The sequence below is a fragment of the Macrobrachium rosenbergii genome, chromosome 17 (genome assembly GCF_040412425.1).
Source record: "Macrobrachium rosenbergii isolate ZJJX-2024 chromosome 17, ASM4041242v1, whole genome shotgun sequence".
NCBI classification, from domain to species: domain Eukaryota; kingdom Metazoa; phylum Arthropoda; class Malacostraca; order Decapoda; family Palaemonidae; genus Macrobrachium; species Macrobrachium rosenbergii.
The window spans coordinates 12,723,770-12,743,769 of record NC_089757.1 but is presented as its reverse complement, the minus strand read 5'-3'; the positions used below and the strand labels follow the sequence as shown (position 1 = coordinate 12,743,769).

Below are 20,000 nucleotides of genomic sequence, written 5' to 3'. Positions count from 1 at the left end.
ATGGCAGCAGGTTACAATAAGGCTCAAGGAACAAAATTGTGAGTAATGTAATATATACAGTATATATATATACATACATACATACATATATATATATATATATATATATATATATATATATATATATATATATATATATATATATATATATATATATATACATATATATAGGCAGTAATACACGCACTACAACAGTATGCTTTGCGCTGGAGGTAAAGAGGTTGAGTGGTAAAATGCCGGGAATTATTCTCTAAGAAAAAAAGTTACCAAAGTTGAGTAAGGTGCTGAGCCTTATGGAAAAAGAAATAAGGATAAAACGGCGCCTAAAAGAGAACTGTTGGAAAATTATTAATCCGTGCGTAACAGGAATACAAAAAAAAAAAAGCTCGAAATTCTCATTGTTTTTTCTATTCAGAGGGATGGGATCGCCAGTTTAATTTCATTTATATACGTTGGGAAAACCCCATTAATCGAATATTCACAAACTGAAAAACTGAAATAGAGATATATGCATCATTGCTTATGGAAATCGTCCGAAAGTATTAAAAACTGAATTCCGAAGAGAAGAGAAACTGCTCAGGCTCCCGGCAGGTAATTACCGAAGAGAATTTAAGGCCGTTAAGTTGGGCGTTATCAAGGGGCGGAGTCATACAAGGCTTCCGTTTTATAACTTTACAGCAATATGCTATCGACCGTTGTAACAGAAAACAATTTTTTTCCTATACATGTGCAAAATTGAAGCTACACATGTTTGTTTAAATGACGTCACATAAGTATGAATACGAGTGACAAAAGCTGTAATGAATACGAGGTGCTCGCTGCAAAGTTTGGCAGCACGATTCTAAGATGCCAGGAGACGTGTTCGTCTGACCAAGCTTTTAGTTAATATTTCATCTCAATTCATGACAAAATTGCAGTCGTTCATACTCATAAGTCACAAATATGGTCTCACCCGATTAAAACACGCTCATGTGGGCCCGTTTTCTGTCAATATTTACGTTGATGACTGGATTATGGACTTCCAGGCTTGCAAAGATATCGTCACACGAGCTGAACCGAGTGCTTGTGGACCAATATTTACTCCATTAATCGTTCAAGTTTGCAAAGGAAGTGTCATACGGACTGAAACGTTCGTACGTGCCCGTCTATAGTCAATATTTCTTCTCAACTGAATTCCAAACTGTAGGTATTGAAATTCGTGAAGATGGTTCCAGTTCGCGTGATCTTGCCTTCGATAAATTTTTCGATATAGATGACTACTGTGCCATAGTTCCAACTCGCATAGGCGGTGTCACACGAGTACAAATGCTCTTGTTAGCCAGTCTCTAGCCTATATTTCTGCCGAATTGCTGACAAAATTGCCGCCGTTCGAGATCGTAAAGTTAGTGTTACACGGAGCAAAAGCATACACATGAGTCACCGACTTCGCGTGAGAACCATAATTTTCACGTTTTCAATTTTCTTAAACTTATGGTTAAAATTATAGCCACCATTTTTCACGGAACTGCATAATAAAGAACGACAAATATTGGTAAATGTGGGTCATAAGTAATTAAAAGATCACCTACATTAAAGGTTTTATCATATCGTATCTTTAGAAATAAACTTTATGCCTAATAATTCACCCACTATTATTTCATGTTGCTAAACTAATTTTGTAGGAAAAATGACAAATCAATAATAATAATAATAATAATAATAATAATAATAATAATAATAATAATAATAATAATAATAATAATAATAATAATAATAATAATAATCCCTCAAGGGCCGGACATAGACCACTGAACAAAATTCGACCCCATTTCATCCTGTGATTTATATGATGTGTCATACTCAGGCGTCGACACTGAATATTATTAAAATGGATTATTAGGAATAACTGAACTATCGCATTACATAATCCGTGTTCCGGCATCTAATGTCGGGAAAATGGAGGAATGAACATACGTCCCGACGAAAAGAATTCAGGGTAATTGACTGATTTCATAACAGGATAGGCTGAAACCATTAAGAGGTTTATTAATTTCACCAGATTACAGACTAAATGTATCATATGGCATGATATAGGAGATTCACCCAAAAATTTAAATCATCTCACGTGGATTGAAATCATCACACAGCTGATTGCACTGACAACCTAAACTGAATTCACCAGTCGATTCGCCTCAAGGCTGATTGAATTCATTGCACAAAGGACTGAGAGCATCACGCAACAGATTGCATTCGTTAAATAACAGATGGGACTGAAAATCATCTGACTGAATTTATCTCATGATGGAATTAATAAATCGCACAGTCGATTGAATTCATCAAGCCACGTGCCGAGTGAATCATTTCACAAAATAAACTAACTCCCAGTGGACTGAATTCATATCAAGACTTGGTCACACATCACAATATATTCGTCACATCAGTTACTCAGTTCACCGCGCACTCGGTTGAATTAATACCGCGACAGACTGAATTCATTACACAAAAAATGGAGTTGCTCAAATGAGACTGAATTTATCAGATAACGCGCTATACAGACTGAATAATCATAAATACCGAATTCGCTACACGGCAGACTGACTACGGAATTCCCCTCTCGCTGTGTTTCATTCATCACACAGCTGATTGAATTAATCGCATGACGGATTAATGGCATTGGTTGGCGCATTTAATTCATCACTTCCACATGCAATGGCTTGATTTCATTACTCACCAGACTGCATCCATCACCCGAGAGATTGCATCACCATCATCATCATCATCATTACTCGACGGATTGAATTCACCACCCGGCGATGGGACCGTTTCAATAAAGCCTTTAATTCATGGCCAGGCAAGAGCAGAGCTGTGACATATGGGCATTGTTTATTTAGTTTGAACATTAATTGAACTGTGATAATTAATTAGACTTTCAACACTGCCTTAATGGAATTTCTCTCTCTCTCTCTCTCTCTCTCTCTCTCTCTCTCTCTCTCTCTCTCTCTCTCTGTTTCTTTAAGTTAAGCATTGAGAAAATCTTGCCCTCTATCTCTTTTTGTGAACGATTTTACGTTGTCCTTTTCTAAACATTTCTTTCATTTGTACATTGAGGAAACTGGTCAGACGGAAACAACATTTTCTCTCTCTCTCACTCAACTATAAGAGTTTGCAGATATGTACATATGTTCTCTCCTGAAACTGTCTAAATTTTTAAATTTCATGCTCAAGGAATCTGATCAGAGGAAAACTCTCTCTCTCTCTCTCTCTCTCTCTCTCTCTCTCTCTCTCTCTCTCTGTTATTTACTTTCTGTGGAGAGATTAATGGTGGTTAATACGTCTAAAAGGACTTTCATAGTAATAATAGAGAGAGAGAGAGAGAGAGAGAGAGAGAGAGAGAGAGAGAGAGAGAGAGAGAGAGTTTCCCTCTTTTATGTACTTTAGTTTTAATTGCCTCTAACAATGACGTTGCCTGAAATTGAAGTTGAAATAAATGAGACATGAAGATATCCATAAGCTGTAAACTCGACAGAATCATTGTTATTGGCGCCACATCTAATAAAGGGCACCAGATAACAATAATTATTTATAGGAGTATTATTTTAGAGGAGCTAATACTGCACAAAAATCCTGGGGATAAGATGTCATGTGGCCAACTAAACATAGATTTAGGTTAACCTACTAGATGAAGGCTTGAACATCTTCGGGCCTTCTTCCTTAAGTTGTGTCAGTCCAACAATCAACGCTTTATCTAAGCATTCCATCGGAAATATTTCGGGATACAGAGCTTTTTTTTTTTTACAGTTTTTTTATGTTAATCATTTAGATACATAAGAATATTAATAAACTAAACTTATCCACCAGACAAAAAACCTATATCTGGATTTGGATTCATTCTAAACTCCAATTCAATTTTTTTGCTCCATAACCCACCCTTTAAAACAACTGCTTGGATATCAATCCGTTAACTTTTTTCCGATAACTTGTAAGCGGGCGAATATAAAAAACAAGCAAACCAACAAACAAAACTGAAAGGAGAGAAAAATAATCCTGGAGAGGGCATCATCTGCCTTTAGAATTCAATCCGCATTAAATTTTCTTATCGGCTCTTCGTTACCTTAAACGATCACCAGCATGTCCAAATTCCCTTTGCTGACGAGTCGGAATAGCAGTTTAATATCTGAAATTAATGGGATCTCGAGTCGTTCTGAAGAAACGCGGAAAAAGTTAGGGACACTAACTGCGTCTGTTAGCTGTCAGTTGAATATTCCGCAGATTAGATATATTTCTCGTAAAGCTTTTGGGTACGGGTATCATCTCTGGTCGTAAGAGAAGCCTAAGTGATGTTGAGTCCCACTTCCCTAGACTTACGGGAGGACAGAGACCCTTTTAACAGATGCAGTTTCTCTCCCAAAAAACCTACATTCGTCCTTTCCTCTGTTCAGCAATCGTCGACGCTCGACAGATACATGGCGCCGAAGTCCCAACACGGAGAGGGGAAAAGAACAACGCCATCGCAAACAGAAACTTGGATATTATATCCCGCAGATTTAATCCCCGACATTATCGACATTCACATGACTTTCTCCTCACCAGCGCCTCTTTCAATTTCATTTCCTTTCGCTTGCTTATTTGTATTCAATAAACAAAACAAAGCCAATATAGAAAGAAGGAATAAAAGGAAAGCAACAGAGACTTTGGGGGGAATTTTTGGGTGGCAGAGTGTTGGGTCAAAGTGAGCACCTAACTCCTCGGGTTTATAGCTGCGGTAATTGTTATTTTCGGTAGTTTGGCGAGCTAGTTTATGTGCAGTGAAAAAGTGAGGAAGAGTTTCAATGAGGGAATCACTAAGATTTTCTCGCCCTCCCTGCATCTCTCTCTCTCTCTCTCTCTCTCTCTCTCTCTCTCTCTCTCTCTCTCTCTCTCTCTCTCTCTCTCTCTCTCTCTCACGCTCGCGCGCAAACATGCAAATATATAATCTGAAATTCTATCTATAGTTTCTTGTTTTTTCTATCTCTTCTCTGCATAAAAAGTCATTATCAATGAATATTCAGTAAGAAAGAAATCGGTAATCACTTAATGGTAATGTAACTGTCAAGTTATTTTCATCTGTCAAACAACATTTGTTTGGCTGTCTTTTGTTCATACGACAGAGCAGAAAAAAGCATATAACAGTATCAGCACGAACAAAAAATAAACATTAGAATTTTTCCCCACGACATCGTCGAAAGTATCGGTGGGAACTTGTGATGTTTGAGCTCATCGATTGGGATAGGGAGTACCTGTTGCAAAATGTCCTGCAACATGAATGCATGCCTTTTGCAGCCTGAGTTGCCCAAGATTTTCAGTCTTTTTTTCTGTGGGAACAGCACCTGTGCGATTTTTCGGTTGTCGCTTTTTACATATATTCGGTGCCACAATTTTCTCTTTTAGGCGCATATAAAAGTCGAGGCAATGGATTCGTGTGTTCTCTGGACTTTTAAATACAAGAAAAGTGTATTTTATTATTTTAAAAATATGTATTTTATAAATGCCCTTATTTATTGATTTAGTAGTGATCAACTGTCAAAGAATTAAATGAAAAATAGTAACGTTCAAGTAAGTGAAATAAAGCGTGACTTGTCCGTAGATTTTCTCATCGCTTAACTTTCTCAATGCAAACGCTGTAATACTGGATATACTGTATCTCTTGAGGTTCGCTATCATAGAAAATGGGACTTTTTCATTAACTAAGTGGAAGATCATCATTGGGAATATTAATTATTTTTTAATCTTATTACATTAGAATGGATTTTTTCACCAATTCTCGATGTTAAAATAATATTGGAAGTATAATCTATTCTTAAAATTCAGCGCCATAAAAAATTGTTTTTTTTTATCAATTCTCAGTTCAAAAATATCGAGAATATAATTTATTCTTGAATGCTGCTACCAAGGAAAATAGTATTAATTTTTCACCAATTAAATTAAACCTGGCATAGTGCACACATACGATTACTTAACTTGAATCTGATGAATTCGAAAATTACGAAAATTTGAATGTAACTAGAAAAAAATTGAAACATTCGTTATGGATTATTTCAAATAAGGTTGTTTAACCTTCAATAATCAAGCTGGCTCATAAAACTGAATCATATTACGATGATGTATACGTGCAAGCTTACAAATTTTGGTTCTCGTAATATTTCAGAGATTAATCTCTATATGCCGTAATGTCAAACTGCGATATGTAAAAATATGAGTCAAAGGCTGAAAGTTTCCTTATTACTTTTTATTTTAAAGAGACAACACTATTCCTAAAATGTTTATAGTAATTTATAAAATACACAATATCAACAGTTTTACAGTACCACTGCATTTTGATTCACATATTTTTCAATCCGCAAGAATATCGCTTTCCAAATATCTACTGTTCTTGAAACTGACAATTTTTCTGTTTTTTACACTTCAACAATTTATTTACTAGGTTGAATCCTTTCCTGCATTTAAGATTAAATTGGTTTTAAACAATAAATGCAATTTTTGTCTCCCCCTCGCCCTTTTTCTTTTCAATTTATTACTCTATTTTTCATCCCTGCATTCAATTAATTTCTTTCCTACATTAAGGCCCTAGCTACAGGTAAGATTAAATTGGTTTTAAACAATATATGTAATCCCCCTCCACTCTCTCTCCATACTTCTTTATTCCTGCAAGGGTTATTGGAAGCATTCTATCTTACTGATTTCTCTCTCTCTCTCTCTCTCTTACTCTGTGCATTTTAGCCGAGAATAAAGAATTTTGAGTGACGTCGGCTGCCCACTCTTAGAGTGGTGTCCGTGAACAGAGATTGCAAAAGCGACACGTTATAACCTATTTCCATTTTCCATTTTCCTCTACATTTTTCCTTGATATTCTCTCTCTCTCTCTCTCTCTCTCTCTCTCTCTCTCTCTCTCTCTCTCTCTTCCCCCGATGAAATGGTGATATACGATCCCCAGTGTTCAGGTGTTCCGCCTTTCTTTCAGTTCCAATGATTTTATCATTTTTATTTCTATTCGAGGTATCTCATGGGAAATATGTATTTCAGCAAGACTCCCAGAGAGAGAGAGAGAGAGAGAGAGAGAGATACATGTACAGAGATCCTTAAGTTTGATTAAAATACATTAAGTTTGAGAGAGAGAGAGAGAGAGAGAGAGAGAGAGAGAGAGAGAGAGAGAGAGAGAGAGAATGTGCAGCACTGCATAGGAACAGATAAATTTGTGTACAGTCGATGAAACAAAACCGATCTCAAGAACAAAGGCCTCCCTCCACTCAGGACGACACAATTGCTAAAGGGAAGCCTTTCTCTACAAGAGGCGAAGCGACACACACACACATACTTTATTCAAGCAGATAGACTTGTCAGCTTGCGCCTATTCATACTGTGAGGGCTAAAAAGAGCAAAGGAAGAGTGCGTCTTTTCATGGACATTCTCTCTCTCTCTCTCTCTCTCTCTCTCTCTCTCTCTCTCTCTCTCTCTCTCTCTCTCTCTCTCTCGCACACACACACACAAACAAAGGCCATGATTCTTTTCGCCATATCTGTTCATTTACTAAGATTCCATTTTTAATATTAATCATTTTGTATAAAATCTGCAGGTCACATTTTGTCAGATACGTATGTAGTTGTAATAACGTTATATTTCAATCATCGAAGATATAATCAATGGACAGAGAGAGAGAGAGAGAGAGAGAGAGAGAGAGAGAGAGAGAGAGAGAGAGAGAGAGAGAGAGAGAGAGAGAATTCTAGAAAATGTATGGATATATACATTGTATAAATACACACACCACACACACACACACAGATATATATATATATATATATATATATATATATATATATATATATATATATATATATATATATATATATATATATATATATATATATATATGTATGTGTGTGTGTATGTGTGTGTGTGTGTGTGTGTGTGTGTGTCTTTTAGTCTTCATAGCCCTGCTATAACGAATGAAGTCAGCACTCACGGTCCCTTCTGGATGGAAATAGAACATCCTCAGCAATATTTAAAGAATACACTTGATAATTTCAGCGGAGAGTCAAGTTTAATTAAAGGAATTCCCCGCCGGTCTCTAATTACTCTGCTAATGATTTTCTCATTGGCTGTGTATTGCGGGAAATGGTTCCGGGAGAAGATTCCTATTTGAGCCTCTTGAAGGGGAAAGAAAACGTAGGGTGAATCCGATACGTCTAAAAGTGACTGCGTTCGTAAGGGCGAAAATCTTCGGCAATCTTATTGTGTCACAGTCCATTCTGTGAGAGTACTCCGATGATCAAGTTGAAAATAAAAGTGAAATGGACGAGACTTTTAGGGAAGTTATGTCTAAGAGGAGGGGTGGAAAGAGGTTGGAGAGAGGTACTCCATAAAGTTATTATAACAAACATCGGTTTATGTCGTTAATAACAACACAAAAATATATAAACATTTCTATTAACTATCTAAAGTTGCCTTACTACTAATAATTATCTATAAAACCCTAAAACAGAACCTGCGTAATGGGACTAAAGATCAATGATTTTGTAATTTAAGGGGTATTAGGTTGATAACAGATTCAGGACCCTTGTTTTAGGATCTAAGTGACGAGTTTTCTTCCTAATTTATTTCCCGGTCATTGATTAATCTCCCTAATTTATTTCAGGTTCATTCAAAATTCATCGATTAAATGCCTAACGAAAAATAGATAAAGTGAACAGAATTTCACGACGGAGAAATAACATATGTGTTGTATGAACCTCAGTGAGAGAGAGAGAGAGAGAGAGAGAGAGAGAGAGAGAGAGAGAGAGAGAGAGAGAGAGAGAGAGAGAGAGAAAATTTTTATAAATAAAATTCAAACAGTCTTTTGACATTACTTTATACCTTAAGTTTTCTATAGTCTAAACTGCTGTGTGTGTGTGTGTGTGTGTGTGTGTGTGTGTGTGTGTGTGTGTGTGTGTGTGTGTGTGAGAGAGAGAGAGAGAGAGAGAGAGAGAGAGAGAGAGAGATAAAATAAAACATTATTCATGGTAAAAATTTTTTTAACCTCTATCTTCTATAGCCTTAACTGTGTGTCTGTGTGTGCGAGTGGTGTGTGTGTGTGTATGTGTGCGAATGGTGTGTGTGTGTGTATATGTGTGCGTGTGTGTGTGTATGAGAGAGAGATATGACAGTAACCTTCAACCCATTCTCTCCTACCATGAACAATAAAACTCAATCCATCCTCTATCTGTTTCCATGTCGCCAATTACCAGCCACTTCCCAAACCTCCGTGCCCCTCTGACCTGATGGAAGAAAAAGGGCCAGATATTGCTGGCAAATTTAACTCGGGACGACTCCAGTTACCTTCTGCAGTTATTAAGGGCAGCTTTTCCGATGGAAAAGAAGGCAAATTCCAATGGAAACCCACAGACTGTTAATTATTATTATTATTATTATTATTATTATTATTATTATTATTATTATTATTATTATTATTATTATTATTATTATTATTATTATTATTATTATTATAAAAACTGTGGTAAAACAGTAAACGGGATAAGGCTTCCCCTAGTTAATATTGAAAAAGAATTAGCATAGATACGAGGAAACACATCTAATACAAAATATAAATAATAGAAGGTTAAAATGAGAAAAATGTTTGCTTTCATAATTTTGTTTTTACATTTTCATTCTTTTTATTTCTCCCTCACACACCCCCAATTTCTTCTCTGTTTATTTTCAGTTTAAATAAATGCTGAAGGAAGTGTCTGATGAATGACCAAAGAGAATATTCTTTTTTACTTCAAGTTCAGTAAGCAATAAAACATGTACGCAATTTTAAACTGAGCAAAATCTCATTCACTAGACAGCAAGAGAGAGAGAGAGAGAGAGAGAGAGAGAGAGAGAGAGAGAGAGAGAGAGAGAGAGAGCACATGATTGAATATGTACAGTATATTTACATACATACAGAAACCTCACCATACAGATTAAGTATGAATGTATATATGTATGTATGTATGTATCATATGAAATCAAGTAATTCAAAACGCGTCTTCCTACATGACAACACAAAAATCAAGGCAACCAGAACAGGCAAGCAAGCACTAAAGCAAAACTGGGAACAAATGGGTTAAAATGCTGCAACCCAAATCATGCTAAGGATAAATTGGGTGTTTCACGAGGACCTCTATGGTATCCTTTAATAAACTTATAAAAACAGATTATCTGAGAACTGGCTACAGCGCCTAGCCGCTAACATTTGCATGAAGTCGTCATTGTTTTTAAAAAAAGGTGATAAGAAAATAATTATCTGTAAGTTGACTTCATCTCAAATCCAATAAAAATAATATTGCTAATAATATTTGCTACGGATATTGACAGTATCTGGTTTACAGACGGGTGGCAAGAAGCTATGTCATCCACTGACCCTGGCTTTAAAAGACGACAGAAAAATTTTCTCGTCTGACAAACCATTCAAAAGACGCCAGTAAAACTGCCCTTATAAAAGAAGCCATAAAGGTCATCATACACCACTTAAGATAAGAGAAAGGGATTCGTGGCCGAGATAGTAAGAGAATAAAGCTGGAGAAGATAAAGAGCTATGGGCATTTCCTACAGAATTCTAGCTATTTGTTTTTATTAATAACAGGGAGATACTATATAATTTTCTACTAACTATGAACTTGAATTTTCAAGTAAATCAAAGGATTCTCTAAGTAGTTCATGGATTTTTACAAGATTGTTATTAACGAAGGTAATTGACTGTAGTCACTTTTTAAACAGCGTAGAACAAATGTACTAGACTATGAATGAATGAATGCACACACATATATGTATATATAATATATATACATACACACATATACATATATTTATATTCTATACATATATATAAATATTCATCATACTATATATATATACTGTATAATATATATATATATATTATATTTATATACATATATATAAATATTTACATACATATATACATATATATATATATATATATATATATATATATATATATATATATATATATATATATATATATATATATATATATATATGTATATACATACATCTAGACTTTAATTCATATAAAGCTTTATGGGTTAGAGATGACCTACCTCCATTCGAGGGCTGTCGTTTCTTGTAGAGCAGGCAGCAAGAACAGTGAAAACACGACACAACAACTACGACGATGACGGCGACAGCAACTCCGAAGACTACTCCCAGAATCAGAGGCAACCTGGAAATAAATTTCGATTTTCAGTTCTTGTCCTCAGCTGTTATAGTTTAGTTTTACCTGTGTTGGAGCTCTGTATACTTATTAATAACATGGCATTTAAACAGGTTATGATAAGGACTTTTGAGAAAGAATCATGATAATGATAATAACCTCTTGATAGAAATTAATGATTTGTGAATCCTAAATGCAGAACTGTGACAGTTTACAAGTTTACTTAATAGAATCACCCAATTTTAGAGACGGTTTATTGTAACGTACAGCGGAACTGCTTAACAGATACTTGTAAACTGGGGTCCCAACGGCTGTGGTCATCGATATGAGACTATTAACAGTATATAATTCGTCTGGGCAGTCGAAACTGTTTTGTCTTACCACACTTAAAAAAAAACTAAAATTTAGTGACAAAATCTTAAATTTAAATTCTATATATAATTGATGGGGCAATAGTTGGTAACAACATACCAGTACTACTGTTTTAATCTCAAATTTTAGAGGGATTAAAATACGAGACAAATGCGAATTACGCAATGCGTGAATGGATGGATGTATGAAATCTAAGGGCACAGCCAACGTACTGGGATCGTAAAGGTCATTTACTGACTGGTTATGAAATGGAAGAAAAAATATTAGATGGAAAATCCTATTCTAGCGTCTACGACAGAGAGAGAGAGAGAGAGAGAGAGAGAGAGAGAGAGAGAGAGAGAGTCTTGCTTTTTGACACACACAAAATCATGACCCACTTCCGGAACCATCTCAATATCATAGCCCGGGACTAAAGCAAAATTTCGTCGAAATCCAACAAGAGCCTTTCCAGATATCTTGTGAGCAAAAAAAAAAAAAAAAAAAAAAATTGTAGAGGTTATGGCAGTTTGAGATTATGGCAGTTTTTACATACTTGAGTCGTTCATTCATGTGTTCGTATTTGAGTCTCAGCCTGTGCAAAGGGAGAACCGACTTCATTTGATTTTATGGAAAACCACTTTAAACCAATTTGAGTCTAGGCCAGGTTTTCAGGGTCCGAGAGACGAGCAGGAATATACTGAAGGCATGGAGATGAAGGTCATAAATCGAATCAGAACTTTTCAGACATTGTTATCAGAGTTAATTCGTTAGTTACACACTAAACTCCAGCATCTCTTAAATTCTAATGATGTTAATAGAGAGAACAACTACTACCACAAGGAGTAGTTTGATTTCAGGCAATAAGGATTTCGAATCCTTCTACAAGAAACCAATGAAATGTTTTAAGTTCCTACGAATCCGAAAAATAAGCCATTCAGATGTTTTAATCTTGTACAGCGAAAAAAATGTAGATACTGTCTGCAGGAAAAAAAAGTAGCATGAACCACGACAGCATCATATTTTCTCTTTTTCAAATTGCTGCTTTTGCAGATCGACTCACCATTAACTACTCCAGTCCGCCAGGTGCATCAGAGTGGCTGATTGTACGATTGGCACTACTTTGTACAATACCAAGTGTTATTCAAACTCTCAAAAACTTTAACAGATATATAATTTAGCTTTACGAATTTTTATTTATCAGATACCTAATTTATTGGTTAGGGGAACAGAAACACAATGGTATTTAATGGAATGTGTAAATCAAACTGCTTCATCTGTGATTCCAACCTCAGCCCTCACGCTTGTGAGGCAAATATCAAGAACAGGAGATCTAGAGATTCATTTTCTCACTCTCTCTCTCTCTCTCTCTCTCTCTCTCTCTATATATCTATATATATATATATATATATATATATGTGTGTGTGTGTGTGTGTATATATATGTGTGTGTGTGTGTGTGTGTATATATATATATATATATATACACACATATATATATCTATATATATATATATATATTCGTTTGTGTCTGTGCGTCTATGTATGCACAAACAATTCATACGCCACAAATCAATCAGCCACTTAACAGTAAGTTCGATAGCACAAGTATGTGTTTGTAAATCAACGCATGCTGTTAATTTTTAAGCCCATACCTTCAAAGGTTCGTTTCAGCGAATGGAAACTCACTCGGGGTAATTGTAGTTTCCATCTTGCTGCATCAAATCTCAAGATGAAGCGATGAAAGGAAAACTAAAAAGGCGTGGAAATAACCAAACAACCCAAGGAGTACATCTTCTGATCTCCACACGGAGTGAGATTCAGGGAAACCTATTCAACGGCTCTCTGTTCCCCCTATCGTTTCATCCTTTGTGAACAACAAATATTTCCGACGGTGTTGTTATGAAAAGAAAAAAAAAAGCAGCAGTAGTAGTGAGAGAAGTGGCCTGTTCCCTCCTCTTCCTCCTCCTCCTCCTCCTCTTCTGCAATATAAGTTCGAAACAAACTCTTGAGAAGTTTTCAAGAGGAGGCCATTCCCCGAGGAGACCCGAACTGTCAGCGCCTTTTTGGGAGTTTTTCGTCGGTATTAGAAGAGAGCTGCAGTAATGCATTTTACATTACGCTCGGCAATGCAAGAGGAGCCGATAGACAGGCATGAATGAAAATTGAACGAGTTGCCAGCTGTCTGGAGAGTGGCTGCCAGACATAACTTGGAGTGGAGGAGTATTGATTGCTGCCATAAAGAGAATATCTTTAAGGATGAGATAACCGAACATATTGCTACTGATGGTGTGGAGGTTAACGGATCTCGGTTGGTTTGTCTTTATTTTGATATGTAGCTCTCTCCTCTCTACTGTCCCCCTTATGAGTACCTATTTTGAGGCCTTTCCCGTATGCACTTGGGGACCCAGTCTCTGGTTGCTGGTTGCTGTCGTTGTGGTGGTCAGTTGCTTGATGACGACCTCCAAGTACCTAACTGCCCTCCCCGTCGATTGGGCTGTATACCTGGCTGCCGGACGAAGCTCCTCTGTTGCCAGAAGTTCCATTTACGTCGTTGTCGTTTATTCTTTCATTTCTTTCCATCATTGCTGAGTTTTGCTATTTAACCCATAGCTGGACCCTACACCATCAGCTTCTTAAAAATTACAGTGCGCAACTGGAATATAGTACTTACAAGCTCTGGAATAAGACTAGCAGAGGTTAACATCAGGAGAGGGATCCTTCAAGGCGACACTGTCCCCACTACTCTTCGTGGTAGCCATGATTCCCATGACAAAAGTACTACAGAAGATGGATGCCGGGTACCAACTCAAGAGAGGAGGCAACAGAATTAACCATCTGATGTTCATGGACGACATCAAGCTGTATGGTAAGAGCATCAAGGAAATAGATACCCTAATCCAGACTGTAAGGATTGTATCTGGGAACATCAGGATGGAGTCTGGAAGAGAAAAATGCGCCTTGGTCAACATACAAAAAGGCAAAGTGACAAGGACTGAAGGGATAAAGCTACCAGACGGTAATAAAATCAAACACATAAGTGAGACAGGATACAAGTACCTGGGAATAATAGAAGGAGAGGATATAAAACACCAAGAGATGAAGGACACGACCAGGAAAGAATATCTGCAAAGGCTTAAGGCGATACTCAAGTCAAAACTCAACGCCGGAAACATGACGAAAGCCACAAACTCATGGGCAGTACCAGTAATCAAATACAGCGCAGGAGTAGAGGAGTGGACGATGGCTGAACTCCGCAGCATGGACCAGAAAACTCGGAAACACATGACAATACAAAAATCACTACACCCAAGAGCAAATACAGACAGACTATACATAACACTAAAGGAAAAGGGGAGAGGGCTACTAAGCATAGAGGACTGCGTCAACATCGAGAGCAAAGCACTGGGGCTATATCTGAAAACCATTGCACAGAACCAGTACAAAAAGAGGCATGAATCAGTGGCAAAAGCCCTCCACTGCAGACTGTGCAAGAAACACCTGCTAGCTTGCAGAAATAAGTGGTACGAACACCAACCTGAGGGAGTGATAGAAAACGATCAGGCAAAGATCCTCTGGGACTATGGTATCAGAACAGATAGGGTGACACATGCCAATAGACAAAATTAAGAAGAAAGTATCAGTCATTGATGTGGCAATACCATGGGACACCAGAGTAGATGAGAAAGAAAGAGAAAAAATTTATAAGTATCAAGATCTGAAAATCGAAATAAGAGGGATATGGAATATACCAGTGGAAACTGTGCCCATAATCATAGGAACGCTAGGCAGATCCCAAGATCCCTGAAAAGGAATCTGGAAAAACTAGATGCCGAAGTAGCTCCAGGACTCATGCAGAAGAGTGTGCTATTAGAAACAGAGCACATAGTGAGAAAAGTGATGGACTCCTAAACAAAAACCACCCAGTCGTGTAGGATGACTGTGATAGACAAAAAAATAAATATAAATAAAAAATAAATAAAAAATAATAATGAGTACATCGAAATAACAGTCATATACAAATCACAAGCAAATACGCCAAAGGATGATCGAATAACTCTAAAAAAAAAAAAAAAAGGGATGTAGCATTTCAGTAATAAACACCTTTCTCTCAATAAAGCGACGAAACCAGACTAAAAATGAAAAACCTTTGAAATGCTCGGTGATGGGTCAATCTGCCTCAGGGATGGAATGTCACTGGAAATATCAAGCTGCAAAACAATTTCTCCTCGGCAAGGGTCAACTGTCAGGCAAAAATTCGGTGAAGAAACTCGCCCCCCAATCAGAAAGTCGAGGACGAAAGCAAATGGCATTTCTCTTAATTGTTCAGAGATTGCTGACCATTTCCTTTCCTCCCCCTCACCAAGAAGTGCCCACTGAGATATCAGACCTTGGAGCCGTGCCCCTACTGACCTGACATTGAATAGAGAATAGTTATGAAGAGTGACTAATTAAAAAGCTGTACTACACTAGATAACACCCGATAGTTCTTAATTTCATGTTTAAATATCTGAACCATCTAAAAATGACGTTACAGTGGGCATAACCGAAGAGATTCCAACCTTACGGTTATACTTTGAGACACGTTAACAATGAACCAGTGGGTCACAAACTCACTTGAGCGACCTTTTTGCACTTGCTAAGTATACAATATAGACTTTCATATATATTTATATATATATATATATATATATATATATATATATATATATATATATATATATATACTGTATTTATATTTATTCATTTAATTATATACGTATTTCTATGGAAAAATGATGGATACCTACAGTGCACCTTCCCTGGATACTTTGGTCCAACCAAAATCTACAGTAAATGAGAAGCACCGAATATTTATTTGAAAAAAAATATAGCCATGTTACTCGTGAGAGAAAGCTTTTAAAAGTTTTTTTGGTCTACATATTCCTACGGACAACTCTGGACCCATATTGTGCCGCTCCTCCTGTCCCAATCCGTTGCGGCCATGGCTTCGACAAACTTTTATTACAGTTCATAAAGTATCTTTTACTTAGGTTTTGCCATTTTTAGCATGGCCGTTCCGGAGATGGAAATATTTAAATGTGGGCGTGGGCACCCAACTAAGCAACCTTGAATTCTTTTGACCCAAGGATGCTTAGTACCACAGTCGGCTGACACCGTTCCAGTAGCTCTTGAAAAGTCTGAATGTAAAAATATTACGCTGGGCATACTTACACACATACACACATATATACATACATATATATGCCAAAAAAACTTTCATTAGCAAAACTTCCTTGAGCTTGTAGCTTAAATGAGCTAAAAACTTTACGTTTGTAAATTGAAACCAATTGTAATATCTGAACAGCAATGGATTTGACCCAAGGGGTTTCTACCACATGTTTATAAATATTCTAATTTAAAACACTGTATTAATACGGATATTACCCAAAAGTCCTCAATATTGTGGCTATGAACGGAGAATAATTAAAATAAGTAAAAAAGGCGCCGAAGTCTCTTCGGCGCAATCGAGTTTTCTGTACAGCCGCGACCAGCGTATAAACAAGGCCACCGAAAATGGATCTATCTTTTGGTGGTCTCGGTATAATTCTGTATGAGCCGCGGCCCATGAAACTTTAACCACGGCCCGGTGGTGGCCTGGCCTATATCGTTGTCAGAAGCACGATTGTGGCTAACTTTAACCTTAAATAAAATTAAAACTACTGAGGCTAGAGGGCTGCAATTTGGTATATTTGGTGATTGGAGTGTGGATGATCAACATACCAATTTTCAGCCCTCTAGCCTCAGTAGTTTTTAATATCTGAGGGCAGACAGAAAAAGTGCAGGCAGAAAAAGTGCAGACAGAAAAAAGTGCGGACAGACAGACAATGCCGGCACAACAGTTTTCTTTTCAGAAAACTAAAACGGTCACCGTGTTACCATGGCTATATTCCGTGGTTTCTCAGTCTTACGGCTATGAATTAAGTCTAATAAAAAAAGTAATAAGATGGAAATAACCCAGGGGTTCACCAATCTTATGGTTAAAAATCTCAACTAATCAAAGCAATATACTAAATAGGTATAACCTGAAGTTATTATTCTAATGGTCATAAAATAACAAAGATTCTCATCTGCAAGGCTATAATGTGACTAATTAAGATATGATGATATCACAATATAACTGAACTGTAAAAGTTATTGTGATTTTCAGCCATTACCACAAGACAAGCTTACCGCTTTATTTTTTCGACTTTTATCTAAAGCTAGCAAAAAAAACCATAATACAATAACACTAATTCTACATAATTTATTTTTCATTTATGAAATAAAACTGAATGCAACTTAAAATATCGTGTTGGTTTATGAAATAAGCAAACCATCTTACTGTTGAATGTTGTCATATACTATTTCCAACCTTTAAAAAAAATTCTTTCGCAACTCATGAAAGCTTAAAAATATTCCTTTTCTTTGAAATTCAACAATATTACTTTTTGATTCTTGAAAGTTAAAAAAAAAATTATCTCTTATTACTAGAGAGGTACAAAAATGCTTTGTGCGCTAAAACAAAAACAGGTATTCTTTCTGATTTCAGAAAGTTATTATGGTAGTCTGTTCCTTAATGGTATGAAAAACACCATTTTCTGTTCCAAAGGTTTGAGGATAATATATACTCTCCGATCCTCGAAAAGAAAAAAAATTACTTTCTGAACCTTGAAAAAAATACCGTTTTCTAATCCTCGAGTTAAAAAAAGTAATAAATTTTATTTTATGAAATTGAGGCTGTCAAGGCAAGCACTGGGGCACTTTCAGCCCTCCAGCGCTTAAGAAAGTGAAATGAGTTGAGAGGTTGGACAGCAATATACCAGAAAATAAAAGAAATAAAGTACAGAGTGGCTGGGCAGCAAGACTGAGGAAAAGAAGCGGGAATGGGGGTAAAGCAAAAAAAAAAAAAAAAAAAAAAAAAGGACCAGAACCGAATGGACGCTGCAAACACCTTTAGTAATGCTCACAGTGCACCACGTGAGTTGCACAGACTGCACAGTCCCCTAGTGTTTCCTAATGCTTTCAAGTTCAACAATACTACTTTGTGATCCACGAAAGATAAAAATTACCATTTTCCGATTTTTGAAAGGGAAAATTTATTAGTTTCTGATCCTTGAAATTTAAAATGATACTTTCTAATGTAAAAAAAAACCGTGTCCCAATAGTAAAGTAAATAATACTTCGAGATATCCAAGCTAAAAAATTCTATTTTTAGTGATACTACTATTTTTTATTCCCTCGAAGCTACGAAAAATATCACTTTTTGATCCCTAAGGCAGCCATCGGTTCCATGAATCCTGCTCCATCCATCAACATGGACGGAAGGACCATGAAATCCTTCATTCCCTCCGCCCGGAGAGAAATTCCCTTCGAAACATTATCTTTTATCGCCGAACCATCAACTTGAAGAGGAGGTCCCTCGCAAGACTTCCTTAACCATCAAAGATTATCTCTTCTCATTCTGTTCTTCCTGGACATTTTGGGGAACCATTTATGGCCCGATAAAGCTAAGACAATCCTGGACTGGCGGAGCGTATGAAAAGTACTTGTTTGATGTATTCCGCATTTAAGGTTTATGTACTTTTGTGAGAATGATTAATTCTGCGGAAAATTTATATCTGAAAATGTCTGGGCACCCGGGAGATGATAATAACAATGACGATTACTTCTACTGTCACCCCAAATCATCTTCATAAAATGCAGGGACGCATGGCGTTAGCATCATCAGGACCATCGTCCTTGAAAGACTACTATTATTACAGTTTTCGTGCAGACTTCACCATAATAATGCAGCGATATAGTACTAATTTCTTCCTCACCATAACTTTTCATTATAGTCATCCACACATTTTTTTTATAACCATCAGCATCATCTACCTCACTACACGAAATACTAGTTGCCAAACACCACCATCATGACCATCGCCACGTAAAGTAACTAAGTCATCACCATAATCCAACACCACATCATCATTACTCTCCATACTAGTAACAAATATTGCAGTCATTTTTAACATAATAATTATCACCATAAAATACCACGACACCTCTGAGGAATAATCACCTCATCCGGGGCTTCGATTATCCAGGAGATATGGCACTGAATTCCATAGAGAGAGAGAGAGAGAGAGAGAGAGAGAGAGAGAGAGAGAGAGAGAGAGAGAGAGAGAGAGAGACTCAAACCTAGTTATTTCCTACCAGCATCCAGTACCATATCAACAAATATCCTACTCCTTCCAACACCTTAATTCCCCCGCCCCCCCACCCACCCACCCCACAACTTCCAAACTTGTCCCCCTTCCGCCGCAGACCCTGCCCTCTTGCCCTCGAATGAGCATTGACTGTGCATAAAGCCCTCTGTCTATTCTTTGTCTATCTTCAGTGTGAGGTAACATAGGAGTCGTTTAAAAACGTTTCATGGACTATAC

At 36.8% G+C, this 20,000-nt stretch overlaps 1 protein-coding gene across 7 annotated transcripts in view; it reads right to left on the bottom strand.

Moving 5' to 3' along the window:
* Positions 1-20,000, bottom strand: part of LOC136847739 (protein shisa-like-2A) — a 438,013-nt gene that overhangs the window by 46,181 nt on the left and 371,832 nt on the right. For all 7 annotated transcript variants that reach the window (XM_067119602.1, XM_067119609.1, XM_067119605.1 and 4 more), the window contains exon 5: positions 11,091-11,212. In XM_067119602.1, the coding sequence (XP_066975703.1) occupies positions 11,091-11,212 (122 nt within the window). The remainder of the gene's footprint in view (positions 1-11,090; positions 11,213-20,000) is intronic.